This window comes from Rhagoletis zephyria, unplaced genomic scaffold, assembly GCF_001687245.7.
Source record: "Rhagoletis zephyria isolate East Lansing unplaced genomic scaffold, Rhagoletis_zephyria_1.1 Rzeph_scaffold_01261, whole genome shotgun sequence".
NCBI classification, from domain to species: domain Eukaryota; kingdom Metazoa; phylum Arthropoda; class Insecta; order Diptera; family Tephritidae; genus Rhagoletis; species Rhagoletis zephyria.
Genome location: NW_016158345.1, coordinates 106,114 through 122,598, shown reverse-complemented (window position 1 = coordinate 122,598; position 16,485 = coordinate 106,114). Strand labels below are relative to the sequence as shown.

At 37.0% G+C, this 16,485-nt stretch overlaps 1 protein-coding gene across 1 annotated transcript; it reads right to left on the bottom strand.

Moving 5' to 3' along the window:
* Positions 1-31: 31 nt before the first annotated feature.
* LOC108363373 (uncharacterized) lies at positions 32-2,534 on the bottom strand (the record flags this gene model as incomplete). Its single annotated transcript, XM_017616715.1, has 1 exon — positions 32-2,534. A coding segment is annotated over exon 1 (2,503 nt), but the record flags the coding sequence as incomplete, so codon positions are not given.
* Between the last annotated feature and the right edge of the window lie 13,951 nt (positions 2,535-16,485).

The window sequence follows — 16,485 nt, the reverse complement described above, 5'->3', positions numbered from 1 at the left end:
TCAGAAAACCTATCAAGAATATCAGTCTTACTATCCATTGTTGTTATATGAACTTGTACCCTTTTTTCTTCAACGGTTGTGTTATAGTCCTTTCCTTGAGTGGGCCATTTTGAGTGGTCTTCTTGAAGCCAAGAAGGGCCCTCCCACCACAGGGAATTGTTTATTAATTCTTGCGCCGTAAGTCCTCTGCTGGCTAAATCTGAGGGGTTTGACGTTGAGTCCACATGACGCCAGTTTTCTCCTCCCACCTTCTCAATTATTTTGGTCACTCGATGGGCTACAAATGTCGACCATGAGCATGGAGGCTTGCGTATCCAGGCAAGCACGATGGTGGAATCCGTCCACATCTGAGTTGTACGATGGGCTAAGTTCAGATTATCCGAAATCGATTCCAGGGTTTCTGCCAACAGGACCGCTCCACAGAGTTCTAGGCGTGGTAAGGAAATTGTTTTAACTGGTGCTACCCTAGTTTTTGATAGTAGCAGGTTGATGAACACTTTGCTGCTTATTTCGACACGCAAGTAAATAGATGCTGCGTAAGCCTTCTCTGAGGCGTCGCAAAATCCGTGAATTTCGATCTCGGCCACAGGGGAAAAGTGTACCCAACGTGGAATACGAATTCTTTCGATACTGTCGTAGCTTTCCCTAAAATTTTTCCAGCGGTCTAGAGTCGTAGGTGACACGATTTCGTCCCACCCTGTTCCTTCCAACCAGATATTCTGCATTAAAATTTTCGCAGTAATTACCACTGGTGCAAGCCATCCTAGAGGGTCGAATAATTTGGCAATAGCCGATAGTATTTGCCTTTTAGAATAGCTAACCTGTTCCTCTATTGGCTTGGCTGTAAAGTAAAAATTGTCAGAGTGGGCATTCCACCTGATACCCAAAGCTTTGACTGTGCTAGTGTCTTCAAAGTCCAAGAAGTCTTCTTTCAGTAGATGGGATTTTGGTATTCCCTTTAATATTTCATTGCAATTGGACGTCCATTTCCTCAAGGGGAACCCAGCAGACTGCAATGCACTTGTTATTTCGGTTTTCGCCTTGATAGCAGCTTCGATGGAGTGACCGCCAGCTAAAACATCGTCAACATACATGTAATTTCTTAATATGTCCGACGCCATGGGGTGTGACTGTTCTACATCGTCAGCTAATTGGAGCAGGGTTCTAATCGCGAGGTAAGGGGCGCAATTGACCCCGAAAGTCACCGTATTAAGTTCAAAAAGACTAATTGGTTCTGTTGGGCTTGTGCGGAAAACTATTCGTTGATACTTGCTATCGGTAGGATTAAGTAAAATCTGGCGATACATCTTTTCGATGTCGCTATTAAAAACATATTTATAAAATCTCCACCGAAGTATTAAGATGGTGAGGTCATTTTGCAGTACTGGACCAGGATGAAGCACATCATTGAGACTCACCCCATTAGCTGTCGGACACGACGCATTGAACACCACCCGTACTTTGGTGGTGGTGCTTTCTTCCTTCCGGACGGCATGATGAGGTAAAAAATAATTTTCACACTCATCAGCTTGAATATGGCTGGAAATTCGCGTCATATGTCCTAAAGTTTCGTACTCGGACAGTACCCTATTATACTCCGTTTGTAGGAGTGGGTCCTTTGCTAGACGCGTTTCATTGCGAAAAAATTGAGAGCAAGCGCTCTTGAGAGAGGGTCCTAACCGCACGCTCCCTGGAAAATCCATTTTGAATGGCAACGATACTGTATATTTTCCATCTTTGTTCCTTTTAGTTGTGCGTTTGTACAGGTCCTCGCAGTAAACTTCCTCTCTGGTGTATGTATGGTTCTTTGGGATGTCCTCTAATTCCCAAAAAGACGCTAATTGTTTGTCTAGAGTGACTTCGTTGAAGAATGAAACGCATTTATTCGTTGGCCCTGTTGCCTCAGTTTGACCGGTTAGTATCCAGCCGAATACAGTCTCTTGCGCAAGCAGGGTACCTAAAACATTCTTCTGTATGCCACTCAATATTATTTGGGCGTAAATATCGCCGCCTAGTACAAGATCAACTTGCTCATTTATGAAGAATCTCTTGTCAGCTAATACTAAATCCGGAAACGCTTGCTTTGTCATAGCATTGATCTGGCAAGTCGGCAGATTTCCTGTAAGCTGTGGTAGAACCAGGACAGTGGTATCTATTTTTATTAAAGGGTCAATCGGTGACCGCAACTGTATTAAACACGCTTCTTTGACTTGGGCTGAAACGGTGTTGTTGATGCCTGACACCTGAGCATTCAAACTTTTGGATGGTAGGTTAATTCGGCGTTTAAGTCTTTCTGATATGAATGAACATTCCGAACCGGAGTCTATTAGTGCACGGGCTGAAAAATTAGTATTATTGAAGAAGATATTGACTCGTGCCGTTCCTAATAGGACTCCCTTGTTCGTGTTGGCAAAACAGGACTTAACGTTATTAACCGGACTCCTATTTCCTTTTTCAGAGTTGCGTCTGGCCTGGGCTTGCGCAGAAGTTGACGGCGTGTCATCTGAAAAATTTGGTTGTTGCCTTTGGTTCATGGCTGCTTTTGGCTGAGCTGCTTGATTATGCAGGAGCGTGTGGTGCCTTTGGTGACAGGTGCTGCAGTTAAATGAGCACGTACACCTTGACACAGTATGTCCAAAAGATAAGCAGTTCAAGCAGCCACGATTCTCCTTAATGAAGGCTATTCTGTTTGCCACCGTGAGTTCGAGAAATTTGTGGCATTTCGATAACTTGTGGTTACTGCTTTTGCAGAATACACACATGGTTTTGGCTACAGAAGCTTGAAATGCGCCAAGTCTTTTTTGCGGTGTTTCATTTGTATGCCTACTATTGTGGGGCTTTGGGATTTTGGTATGTTTAATACCTGTTATGCCCGAGACGGTTTCAAGAGTTTGGAATCGGTTGGACAGAAATTTGTCCATATCCTCCCACTTGGATATTTCCGTCTTGTTCTCGATCGTTTGTTCCCACAATGCTAAGGTACTTTCTGGCAACTTCGTTGAGCAGAGATAAGTAAATATTGCATCCCAGTTTGATATGTCAATTTTATGGCTTTTTAATGATGAGATGCAATTATTTATATCTCGCTGTAGTTTCTTAATCAAGATTCCGCACTCGTTTTCTACCGACTTTAAATTAAAAAGAATTTGTAACTGGGAGTTTACGAGAATACGTTTGTTCTCGTACCTATCAGTTAAATTTTTCCATGCAGTGGCAAATCCCTCGTTAGTAAGTGGGCATTTTTGTACGATATCTTTGGCCTCCCCCTGTGTTTTTTGGTTGAGGTGGAATAATTTCTCAACCGGGGTAAGGCGCTTATTCAGTATATATATGGCCGTAAACATGTCTCGGAATGTTGGCCAAGAGAGGTAGTCGCCTTTGAACACGTCCGTATCGCACGGGGGCAGATGTATATTGTGTTCCTGGACAGACACGCCCTCTGTATCTTTTTCGCCCTTGACTAACTTTGCCTGGAAATCTGACATGTTCGACATGCAGCGCAAATAAACAGAATAGGAGCTCTTATACCTAGGTTTAACCGTAGAGACTCCTTTAGCGTCTAACGTGTCGGAATGCACTAATTCTTCGTAAGCAGTTTTTACCTTTCTCCATATTGCCTTAAGTTCCTCTTGCTGAAGAGTGAGGGTATATTTTGTGTGGTCAATTTGGGCCGTGTCATTATAGTCGGCCTCAAATTCTGCCACAGCATCAGTTAATTTTATGAATTTATCCATTTTGTTTATCGGAACAAAAATTTTGCAAACTGACAGGTATTATTTAGTACAGAAAAACCACTGAAGACCCAGATTCAAGTACGACTTCACTTGAGAAAAATTCTTAGAGACCACCACAATCCCAGATTTTAATACAAGAATTTCTAGTGTACCTTCACACGTATCAAGATATATTCTTTTATTTGTGATAATATATATATGTATGTATGTTTTAAAGGTTATACGTATGTATGTATTTGTAAGTATATATATATATTTTACTTTTTTCTTATGATTGCAGAATCTAAAAAAGCTCGCCACCCAACTCTCAATTGTAATTGAGCTATTAGTCTACTTATTCCGAAGAGACTTCTTATTTGTCCAATATTGTATGCCGCACGCGAATAGTGATTTTGTGGATGAAAATTTAAAGTGAACTCAAAATTACCAATCAAATTAATAACAAGTGAGGTTAGAATCAAACTCCGTGATGTGTTAGTGTTGATGTACATACATACATGTGTATATGTGCGTAAAGAATTGAAAATGCAACTCGAACTAAAATACAATAAACGTGATGAAAGCCAAAAATCATCGAATTGAATATGTATTTTGAAGATATTGGAAAATAATTTTGAGCCCCGAAACTTAGTGAAAAAAAAGTGTGTTGCAGTGTTGTTTAAAAGAATAATTACACAAACAACTCACGTGGAAAGTTTTTACTAAAATCGCTGTAGCGCGCACTGGTGTTTGTCTTGCATACCCGTATGTATGTATGTACCTATGCTCACACGTTTGTTTAATGATTTGACAAATTATATTAATAATTGAAATTCACTGTTCACGATTTTCCACAAAATCACTATCGGTTATTACTGGCTTTTAAGTGCGCGAATTTTTCGGTATTTATCGCGTTTTCACCAATAATACATAAAATAATGTGCTTGAAACGACAACCACGTACCTTTGTAATTAGTTTTTGAACTTTTGGTGACTTGTGCTGTTTGCTGGACAGATTTGCGCCTTTATGTGTCGCTGTGTTGGTTTCTGGTGAGCTGGTGGTAATATGAGCGCTTTTGTGTTGTTGCCGCACCGTGTATCTCGGTCCTTTGGCTCCTTATTATTTCGTATGGACAGACGTCTGCTCGATCAAGTGTATTAATCTGGGGCGTTTTTGTCTGGGGCGTGCTTCCGTGACCTTTTAATATATATAAATGATGGTTACTTTTAATTCCGGCGTAGTTGGACCATGAACGATCGGTGAACCAATGGGTCGCAACTCCCGCAGTGGCACCAATGTCAATTGAAAAAAGAAAATGGAAAAAACACAACCAAGTGTATTAGTGTATAATAGCTTGAATTTCAAGTGGCTTTATTATCAAATAAATCAGTGGGTGTACAATGTGATTACCTTTTAATATGTATCGCTGGGTGATGGCTGAAGTCGTCCGGTCTCCTTGATAGCTCGAAAGAAGTGAAAAAAAGGTCCCGCTTTGACAAAGTTAAGTTTACCCGCCGGCAGCCAACTGCTCGGAGGGGAAACTTAACGAAAGTATGTTACAACGGGAAATAATACATTTATTGCTAACGGCGTAGCAATAAAGGTAGGCCGTATATATGCCTGAGTGTGTTTGTGTGGTCGGCTCAAGTCAATGCACTTTTACATTAGGGTGGTTCGACCTTTAAATCATTTGGTTTTGCATGAAGGCCTAAACACATTGAATAAAGAATTACTTTGACTTTCAAAATTGAAATTCTCGATTTTTTGCCTTTCTTTTGACCTAAAAGCAGGATATAATCAACTTTTTATTTTAACCGGAAGTCCATTCCAAAAAAAAAAGTTCCGAAAAATTTATATATTTTTATCCGCAGAGTCCGAATCTGTAGTAAAAACTTGTATTTAAAAAAGAAATGTACTTCAGGTCAGTTTAGCCCACTTCCGGTCGGAACCGGAAGGTGATAATAGCACCAAAAGATGGGATACCCCTGATTTGGTAGGCCATATTTTTGCGTTATTCAATAAAAAAAATGTTCCCTCCATTTTAGAGGGGTGGACATGTGATCAAGCACACCTTGTTTAGGCAAGATATACTTACATACACATATTTGTGCTTGCATGGAGTCGTACAAACTTATATCTTTGTATATAAATACATATGTATATGAATATATGTCAGCATTGTTGCAACGGCTGAACTTAAGAGCCTTGGTTATGCTCATAAAGGTAATGTAATTATTGAAATTGTAGCTACATACTCGTAAGTATAAGCGTACTGATGTATACCTGTACATATTCCATAGGAACCATTTAAACTGACTCTTATTTCCATATGTAACATTGTCAGTGGGATTATTTAATTCAACATTTGATTAAGCAGTCACTTATTGTCATTTGTATTGTCAACTTAGCATACAAAGAAGAGGAGGTAAGCAGTCAACTAAATAGAAACTATAACCGGATTAGTTAAAGCCCTCAATGGTTGCTACCAGATGTACATATGTATGTATGTATGTACATATACAGTGGGGAGCAGTGATGAGTACTTGGTCATTTTTGTTAAATATTTGCAAGGTTTTTAAAGTTAAATTTTTTTGTTATTCAATTTTTTGTAATTTAATTTATGACTTTATTACTCATTTGTACATTTTTAAATATGACTTTATTTCATTTCTAGATAGGAAATACCGACATATGGTTTTATTTTCAAAACAAAATGGAAATAAGACCATATGGCCTTATTGCGTATGGTGTTATTGCATTCTACCGTCTTCCTTGACATATGATAAGCATGTGCTAATAGTTTTTCGCATTTTCTGAAGAATGTGTAATTTTGAGTTTTGTCACCTTTGAAGATCGTGTGCGATATGTAGATATTATTTATTAAATATTATTATGTATTAAGATGTAATTGATTTACTGAATACAATTTGAGGAATACGTACATTAAATACTAGACTGTCCCAAAAAACCAAAGTTGTATTTTTTTTTTAACGCATACCTCCTCGTTTTTTTGGGTTTGTCTTAAAAACTATTCGAATAAAATTTTATGCAATTCGGGGCACGGCATCCCGTGCCGACTTGCAGTCAAAGTTATTAGAATAGTATTTGTGCAGTTAGCTTGTTTAGATAACTTACTCATTTTACTTCTATATAAGGCGGTATTACTATACTCCTTACAGTACTAGGGCATAATATTCAGTAAATTTGCGTTTTTAGTCAAATTAGTTTTAGTCAATAGTCAAAATTTTTTCCAAAGGACTATAAAAGAAGTTTACAGAAAATATAGATATATGGGTATCAATTAAAAGAAAAATTCAAAACGTTTTCAATTATCCTTTGGAACATTTCAAAAATAAAAAAAAAAAATAAAATATTATTCTTCAAGATTTTTATTTCTGAATTCATTTTCAAGAATCTTGGTTTAATTTAAGTTCTATTAAAATATATAAGGATATTGAAGGATAAGGATTGCAAAGGATTTTTGCCTTTAATTAATTTGTTAGTCGATTAAGCAGATGCCAGGAAATTCCTATGTCCGCGGACCCATACAACAGTCAAGCAGCATTTTGATCCCAGCAGGTTGAGAATCTTCCTGCATTCTATGGATACTTTGGACGTTGTTCCGATAATAAAAACTTGGCGCTTTTGTTTTGGAAAAAACGGGCTTTTCTGGTGTCCTGATGCCAAACTGGCTCAGCGGTCGCAAAAGTACACATGCATACAGGCATTTTTACTCGAAAATAATTGTTTAGTGGTTAATATGTATACGTTGCCATCTACGTACAGCTCACTTCACCTCGCCTAGCATTTTCGCGAGCTCGCAGTTGCCCGCGACGTAGATTATGTGCACCTCTGCTGCGCATCTTTAGTGTAGACGAATGCCAAATCTAAAGCGTCGACCACTTTTTCTACTAATTATTGCACGTTTTTGGCAAGACAGAATTGGCAGTGTCTGCAATAATAGTACAGTAGAAACAGCAACAGCCAACGTCAATGGTCGGTAATTATAAGCCAGACTACAATGGCAAATTGTATCAACTAAGATTATGGTGGCAGCAAGTAGCACATACATATAAACAGTTAGCAACAACAGCTTGCGTACAGCGCCATTATGGCACAGCAAAAGCATCGTCATTCAACCGCGAAGATGACATCGCTTAATGCCTTAATTATGGTGACAAATAATTAGCGTGCCAACTTGTAAGCTGCGTATAGCAATCTAATTAGCAGCAAAGAAAATGCTTAAAGCAACAGTACAGCTCAAGATTGTATATACATACAAACTTACATATTCGTGCATAGCAAAAAATGTTAGAAAGTCAGCAGCTTCAGTAAGAAATTCCTTAGTGTGTACAGACATTTTTGAGAAAATCCGGTGCATACTGTCTAGCATGGTACATAGATAGCATAAATAGCATTACTGGGTAATTTTTTTGTTGTTTGAACACATGAAACAACAACAATCATGCTATTTATGCTATCTATGCACCATGTTAGACAGTATGCACCGGATCGTGAATACCCCTATACAAAATATGTATGTGCGTATACTAAGTACACGTGTAGAAATCAAAACGTTAATGATTGATATGAAAAATTTTAACATTTCATACCGTTTTGAAGAAAAAATGCGAAATCTATATGTATGCCAAATTTATCGCAATCGATTTTGCTCGAATTTAGAATTGAAAAAATCTTTAAAAGTTCGCTGTCTTGTTAAATTTGCTACAGAAAATTTAAAAAGTAATAAAGTAGGCGATCTTTATGCTTTACAACCAAACAAATTTTTCTTTAAAAATATTTTTCAGCTAGCTTCGATTCTCAATTTCCAAAATTACTACGCATGTTACCATTTGTTTTTCAACAGTCCATATTCAAGACATAGAAATATTAAAAAATGGTAAGACTTACGTGAGCTTACCATTTGAAAATACCTTCAAAAATGGAGTTATTTATGAATAAAAATAGTTTTTTAAAAAATTTTCCAAAAAAATCCCTTCAGATGACAAAACTTTTAAGATTAAAAAATCGGCATAAAAATATTAAAAAAGGTCTTTCAACAGAATTTTAATACAGAAATTTGTTGATGCTGTTTTTTTTTAATTTTTTCAAAGATTAGTAAAAGAAAAACTAGAATAACTAGTCCAAAGCTATACCGATTTAGATTTATGGGGTATTAGTGGAAAGGTACTTTCTCAATATTTTTATTTCTTTGCAAAACAACTCATTCATGTCTTAATTAAACCTGGAATGACGCTGGTTTATGTTACCTTTATCTTAGATTATTTTCAACGGAATAAAAAGGGTGGGAAAATACTTTTCCAATGATACCTCAAACATCTGAGTCGGAAGAGTTTTGGCTGAGTTAACCAAATTTTTATTTTAACAATCTTTGGAAAAAGTTCTAAAACTTCTAAAAAAAAGGAGGACGTTAACCGATTTCTGTAATTTTTTAAAGGCAAATTGGTACCTCAGAGGTGGTCTTATAATAATTTCGTTTAGATTCGATCATTGGATCGTGAAGAAATTAACGGTACTCTTAAATTTTTATATGAGAATTGAAGTCGGTCTTGTTTTTCGCTTCAAAATTACCTGTTTAATATTTTTATGCAAATTTTTTAAGGTTAAACTGTTTTTTTTTATTTGAGGTGACTTAAAACAAAACGTTAGGAAACTATTTTTACTCATAAAAACAATTTTTGGTACAGCCCACATAAATTTTAATATTTCTCCGAAATATTTTGATTTAAGTTTTCAAATATAATAGATTTTATAATTCCAGTAAAAAAGCAGTACTGATTGTTTTACATATATCAGGCTAGCATTATAAAATATATGACCGACGGTAAATATATATTCGTTCTTTTTTTATTTAAAACCCAGATTATATGAATGCTAAAGAATCCCAGCCTGCTATTCCGTAAACAAATACTTTTTTTAAATCTAAATTTAACTTTTGCGTTCTACAATCGCTTCCAGACACTATTCAACAACAAAAAACTCACTGCTAGCAGTTACAAATATAGTTCCACGGAGACTAAGCCTAACAAATTGCTACGCACAATTTCCAAGCTTAGTGCCTTAGCACGACTNCAAAACTCACTGCTAGCAGTTACAAATATAGTTCCACGGAGACTAATCCTAACAAATTGCTACGCACAATTTCCAAGCTTAGTGCCTTAGCACGACTTTGCTGCTATTTTTCTTTACGCACTCAGTTCTCGCTCTTTGCCACCCTTGACTTATGAATAGTATGTACTCGTATATACATATGTACATACATTCAGTCACTCAACTCGGCAAGTGAAGTAATATTATCAGCGCGAGTTCATTAAATTCCAGTAAAATGATAAATTTCATGGCGCGCCAGAGTAGACACGTACTTTGAAGTACGAGTTTACATACATAAATGTATCAGTATGTGCATATGTATGTATATTAGGGTGGTCCAAATATGCATGTGAAAAAGTAAAGTAGGAATTTTAATGCTCTCTCCACCTAGGATTGTTCCATATCGAAAAAATATACCCCAGTTTTATTTTTATTTCCAAATCAAAAATTATTTTGAGGACGCGCAAGTCAATCGTTTCTCTTCAGGAGTCTTATACGAATAATACTCAATTATTTATTTTAAGATGTTTAATACTAACGATTTTTTACTGGCCTCCCTATTGTATTTTTTGATGAACCTATAAAAAGTAGTTAATATTAAAAAATGGTTAAACAATAACTGTATATTGTTACTGGATGTCTCCTAAAGGGAAGCAGAGTTTTCCGATTGAAAAACATTGATTTTCAATAATTCTAAACCATTTCTACGAAAAAAAGTTTTTCCCTATAGAATACATTTTTTGATTTCCAAATAAAGAGGGATACCTATATATATATAATTATTTTTTGGTGACATAGAACAATTCTAGGGGTGAGAGCATTAATATTCCTACTTTACCTTATTTGGGCCACCCTAATATACATGCAAGGAAATGTGAAAGAAGAAGGAATGAAAGATATACCAGCTCGGATTTTAATAAACTCCAAGAAGCTTACTTGTTTGTTGTGCATGTAGCGACTGTGCTGATTTGGGCATGTAGATTCCTATATATGTATACATACTACATACATACACATTCCAAATATAAATATGTACGTACGCAGAGAAAAAAGATGCCGCCTACAGGGCCACGCTGCGATCGGGCGCAACGCGCGCTATGTGGGACCGCTATAGGGATCTGAAGAGGGAAGCGAGACGTATTTGCCGCAACAAGAAGAGAGAGGCAGAAATACGTGAGTGCGAAGAGCTTGAAATGCTGGCCGACAGGAGGAATGCCCGAAAATTTTACCAGAGAGTTAGGCGACTTACGGAAGGTTTAAAGACCGGGGCGCACTCCTGTAAGAACAATAATGGCGACCTAGTAACTGATGTCCAGAGCGTACTTAAATTATGGAGGGAACACTTTTCCGCCCTACTAAATGGTAGCAGCACGGAAAGTTGTGGAGAAGAAGAACCCGAGCCCGCAGTCGATGATGACGGAGTCGACGTTCCACCGCCTGACTATGACGAGGTACGTATAGCAATAACGCGGCTGAAAAACAACAAAGCCGCTGGAGCTGACAGCCTGCCAGCTGAGCTATTCAAGTACGGCGGCGAGGAGTTGATAAGGTGCATGCATCAACTCTTGTGCAGAATATGGTCAGATGAACGCATGCCCGACGACTGGAATTTAAGTGTGCTCTGCCCAATCCACAAGAAAGGTGACCCCGCCATTCGCGCCAACTACCGCGGGATCAGCCTTCTAAGCATAGGTTACAAGGTCTTATCGAGCGTATTGTGTGAAAGACTGAAGCCCACCGTCAATGAACTGATTGGGCCTTATCAGTGTGGCTTTAGACCTGGCAAATCCACCATAGACCAGGTATTCACAATACGCCAAATCTTGGAAAAGACCCGCGAGAAAAGGATCGACACTCACCACCTATTTGTCGACTTTAAAGCCGCTTTTGACAGCACTAAAAGGAGTTGCCTATACGCCGCTATGTCTGAATTTGGCATCCCCTCAAAACTCATACGGCTGTGTAAAATGACGTTGAGCAATACCACCAGCTCCGTCAGAATTGGAAAAGACCTCTCCGAGCCGTTCGCCACAAAACGGGGTTTCAGACAGGGCGACTCCCTTTCATGTGACTTCTTTAATCTGATGTTGGAGAAGATAATAAGAGCTGCAGAACTGAACCGCTCAGGAACAATTTACTACAAGAGCGTGCAATTGCTGGCTTATGCCGATGACATCGACATCATCGGTAACAAAAACCGCGAAGTCTGTTCTGCCTTTTCCAAGTTGGATAGGGAAGCAAAGCGCATGGGTCTGGTGGTAAACGAGGACAAGACGAAGTATCTCCTGTCATCAAACAAACAGTCAGCACATTCGCGCCTTGGCACCCACGTCACTGTTGACAGTTACAATTTCGAGAAAGTAGAGAATTTCGTTTACTTGGGAACCAGCATTAACACCGATAATAATGTCAGCATTGAAATCCAACGTAGAATCACTCTTGCCAACAAGTGCTACTTTGGACTGAGTAGGCAATTCAGGAGTAAAGTCCTCTCTCGACGTACGAAAACCACGCTCTATAAGTCACTCATCATGCCCGTGCTGGTATATGGCGCAGAAGCATGGACAATGACAACATCCGATGAGGCGGCTCTTGGAGTGTTTGAGAGAAAGATTTTGCGGAAGATTTACGGGCCTTTACGCGTTGGCGACGGCGAGTACCGCAGACGATGGAACGATGAGCTGTATGAGCTTTACAACGATATGGACATAGTGCAGCGAATTAAAATACAGCGGCTCCGCTGGCTTGGTCATGTCGTTCGAATGGACACCGACGCTCCAGCTCTGAAAGTATTCAACTCGGAACCCGCTGGTGGTAGCAGAGGAAGAGGGAGGCCCCCACTGCGATGGAAAGATCAGGTGGAGAAGGACTTGGCTTCACTTGGCGTTTCCAATTGGCGTCAGTTGGCACAGAGGAGAAACGACTGGCGTGCTTTGCTGAACTCGGCCAAAATCGCTTAGGCGGTTACAGCGCCAAAAAAGAAGAAGAAGAAGAAGACGTACGCTTTTATGTAGAAATGTACGAATGCACTTAGATACAAACAAGTGTTACTGTATGTGCAAAATTATTCTCACAGCTTAACCTCGTTTAACTATTTTTTTGGTGTAAAAATGCTAAGAAATCCACAAATTATGTATGGCAATATGATCTGTTTCCTTAACAGGGAAATTCTGGTAACTGTCTTCCAACTCACCACAGTTTTTCGGATGAAAGCTGTCAATTGTGGCAACTGCCTTAAACGTTCTTTTCGGTCTTTCGAAAGACTAATTTAAAGATTTACTAGCGAGCCTTATTCTGTTAGTCTTTTGGCAATAAGTGTTTTCTTATAAAATAAAATTAAAAAATTTGTATATTTTTCGTTTTAAAACAATAAACACCTGCAAATTAAACAAGTAAATAAAAATATTTGAAGACAAGCTTTTCAATTGCAACAGCTGATCGATCATTGCTTTGGGAAATGAGCTTTTGTCTACAGAAAATTGTGTGTTTAATAAAATAGTAAAAACAAAACTAAGGCAACGTGTGACCACTTATACATACATACCTGTGAGCAAATTAAAATGAATTTTTTAACGTGTAAACGCAAATTATTGCTTGTTTGTTTGTCTTACTTCCACGTTACGCGATCAAGAACTTTCCTTCAATTTGCAACACACTCACTCTTTTTAATAACATACTCGGCACTTTTACAACTTGACCATCGACTTAATATCACTTTATCCGTCACTTTTATATTTTTTTCTTTTTTTAACAATAAAATCTAAAAACTAAAACATAATTAAACTTAAAAAAATTATTTTTAAAACAATAACGTCCGAACATTACATTAAAAAAAGAAAAAAAAATAGCTTTAAAAAAAGTAGTTATTAGATTTAGTGTGACCTTTAAACAGAAATTTTGTTCTGAAACAATCAATTTTAAAACCAATATAAGAAAACAGCACTAAACTTTGAATAAAAAAAAATAAAAAAAAATCTAAAAATCTAAAAATTAAAAGAAAATTATATTAAGAGTAGTAACAAATATTTAAATAACATTTTCTAAATACTAAATTGAATGTAAATATATTTTTTCTATTTAAAAAATTCTGAACTGTTTAAAAAATTCAGAAAAAAAAATTCTGTTTGAAAAAATAATTTTTCACTTATATTTTCTTGGTGAAGTTGGCTATAAATGATATTCCCTGTAAAACCGTAAATCTACTTACAAACGTGTGCCCACATCGTTATATCCAATAAAAAAATTTAGTTAGCTACGACGACGGCGATTTGAGTTGGGCAGGCCCTGTATTAAAGTAACGATATATTGTTGGCATTGATAATTTATAACTGGAACACAGTGTAGACTAATACTCATATCAAGATAGGTTTGATGTTGATGATTTTGAAATAAAAAAATTGTTGCTATTTTTGCTGATATGCCTTCATCCATGTTGACAGCAAGTAATTGTTTTGTAGCGTGTTTTACATTCATGATAATTCATGACAATAAATTTTTGACATATTTTCTCTATTTTATGATTGATAATTGGCAGTGCCCTTCAGTGCCGGCGACAACAAAGTTATTAAAATTAATGACACTATGCCATTTAAATAGCATTTCATTTGTCTAATGGAAACATTGGTGCAGTTATTAACTTCATTTTTACTTATGTGCATGGCATGACGGTGAGTTTGCATTTGATATTTAAAAGTTTTTCTATTTTTGTTTTTTTTTCTATCTATCATGACCATCAAATGCGATGAGTTAACGAGTACACAAAATAAAACTACACGTTTCACAAAAAAATTCAACGAAAAACAAACATAAGTGCATACGAGCTTATACATACATACTTACTTGTACATAGTTTGGTATGAGTATTACTTTGGAAAATAAAAATTATAAAATTAATGAAACAACCGAGCTATCATAATAGTCTACTTTGCTTACTAAAGTTCGTTAATAAAAAATTAATATACATTTTTATCCACCATTCTGTTCACTTCAATTAACTCGCTAAAAGCTTGAAAGCTACATAACTCGCCATTTCATTCATTCCACTTACTACATACATACTTACTTACTTACGCACTATGGTAGTTTTTCAAATTTACTACATCGCGTATACGCCCTGCTGTGCTGCAGCGTCTAAAGCTTAACAGCGGAGTCGAGTCGAGTCGAGCCTTCGCGGAAACACTCAATGAGATTATGTTAATCGTGAAATTTCAGATGCCCATGCAAAAACTGAAAAATACCGCAAGAATGAAAAACAATTACATAAAAGCGCCACATTGACACCTCAGTTCGCTGGCTGGAAGGCCGAGAGCGCGACAACACGAAAATTAATTGAGCTGGTCGTGTGGAATGAATGCGCTTTTTACTCGAGGCTGTGCGCTTAATTTTACTTGCAGTGCCTATCTCTGTATGTGCTCGCGTGAAGCAAGTATCTCTCGCGCATAAAATTCGATAGCATTAAATTTAACAGGCCTACATACATATTTTTTTTTTGTTACACTTAAGTCCGCGTGCTTTCTACCAAAATGTAAACCTTGTCATACAAATTGAAGTTTTATTGATTACAGTTTGTGATGATAATGATGGTGTGTAAAATAAGTATTTATACTTTGTGCACCACATTTAATGTGCTGTATTACCGGATGTGATTATTTTATGCCATGGAAATGCATTTCATAAAAAAACCATCTGCCATTCAGAGGCTGGGTAAACTACATTTGTATAAAACAGCTTTTTTCTCAATTTGGTTTTGATATTATCCGATATATGGCGGAGAAATTCTCTATTATTATTTTTTTCTTGTCTCGGTTCAGAGTTCCTTAATTTACTTTTTGAATTCTATGTAATTCTGATGCTACCACTATTTTCAACAATTAAATTTTTCTTAAAACACTGAAAGGGCTTTGGGCATGCTATAATACAGATTTGCAGAGACTTCTAGGGCCCCGGAAAATATACTACCACATATTTGGGCCAATACCTGGCGCCAGGACAACTGTTGAAAAATATAGCAGTTTTCTTGGCAAACTGGAACTATGTAGATGATGTGAGGTGCGATTACGTGATAAGATGTTATGTGAAGTGATTACCTGACATGTAATGTGATGTGATTTCATGTGATGTAACGCGAAGTAATGTGATAGGATATCATGTCATGTCATGTGATGTGCTATCATGCGATGTTCTGTCATACGATTTTTTGTAATCATATAATGTGATATCATGTCATGCGATGTCATAAGATGTGATGTCATATATCGTGTGATTACATATCATGTGATTTAACGTCATATAATGTGATGTCATGAAATAGTTCCCAGATTGAGTCTGTGTCTCTATCTGTATTATTTTCTATATAATCACCTTTATGTATATTATTGCACTTGCTTCCATCCCAACCATTTCCGTGTACAATATCATTTGAATTTACTCCCAACCAACCAACCTCTGCTAAAGAAGTTTCACTTCAAAAAAGCAAAACCAATTAGCATGAAGATAGCTTAGCTCAATGGATAGAACACTAGCTTTGTACGCTGGAGTTTACCGGTTCGAATCCCAGTTAGTTCGATGAAAATGTACGTATGATCAGAAGATATGAAGGTCAGCGAAAGAGCAACGCAGTTATAGCCTTTGTAAGCTAATATGGTTATCCACAAACTTTTT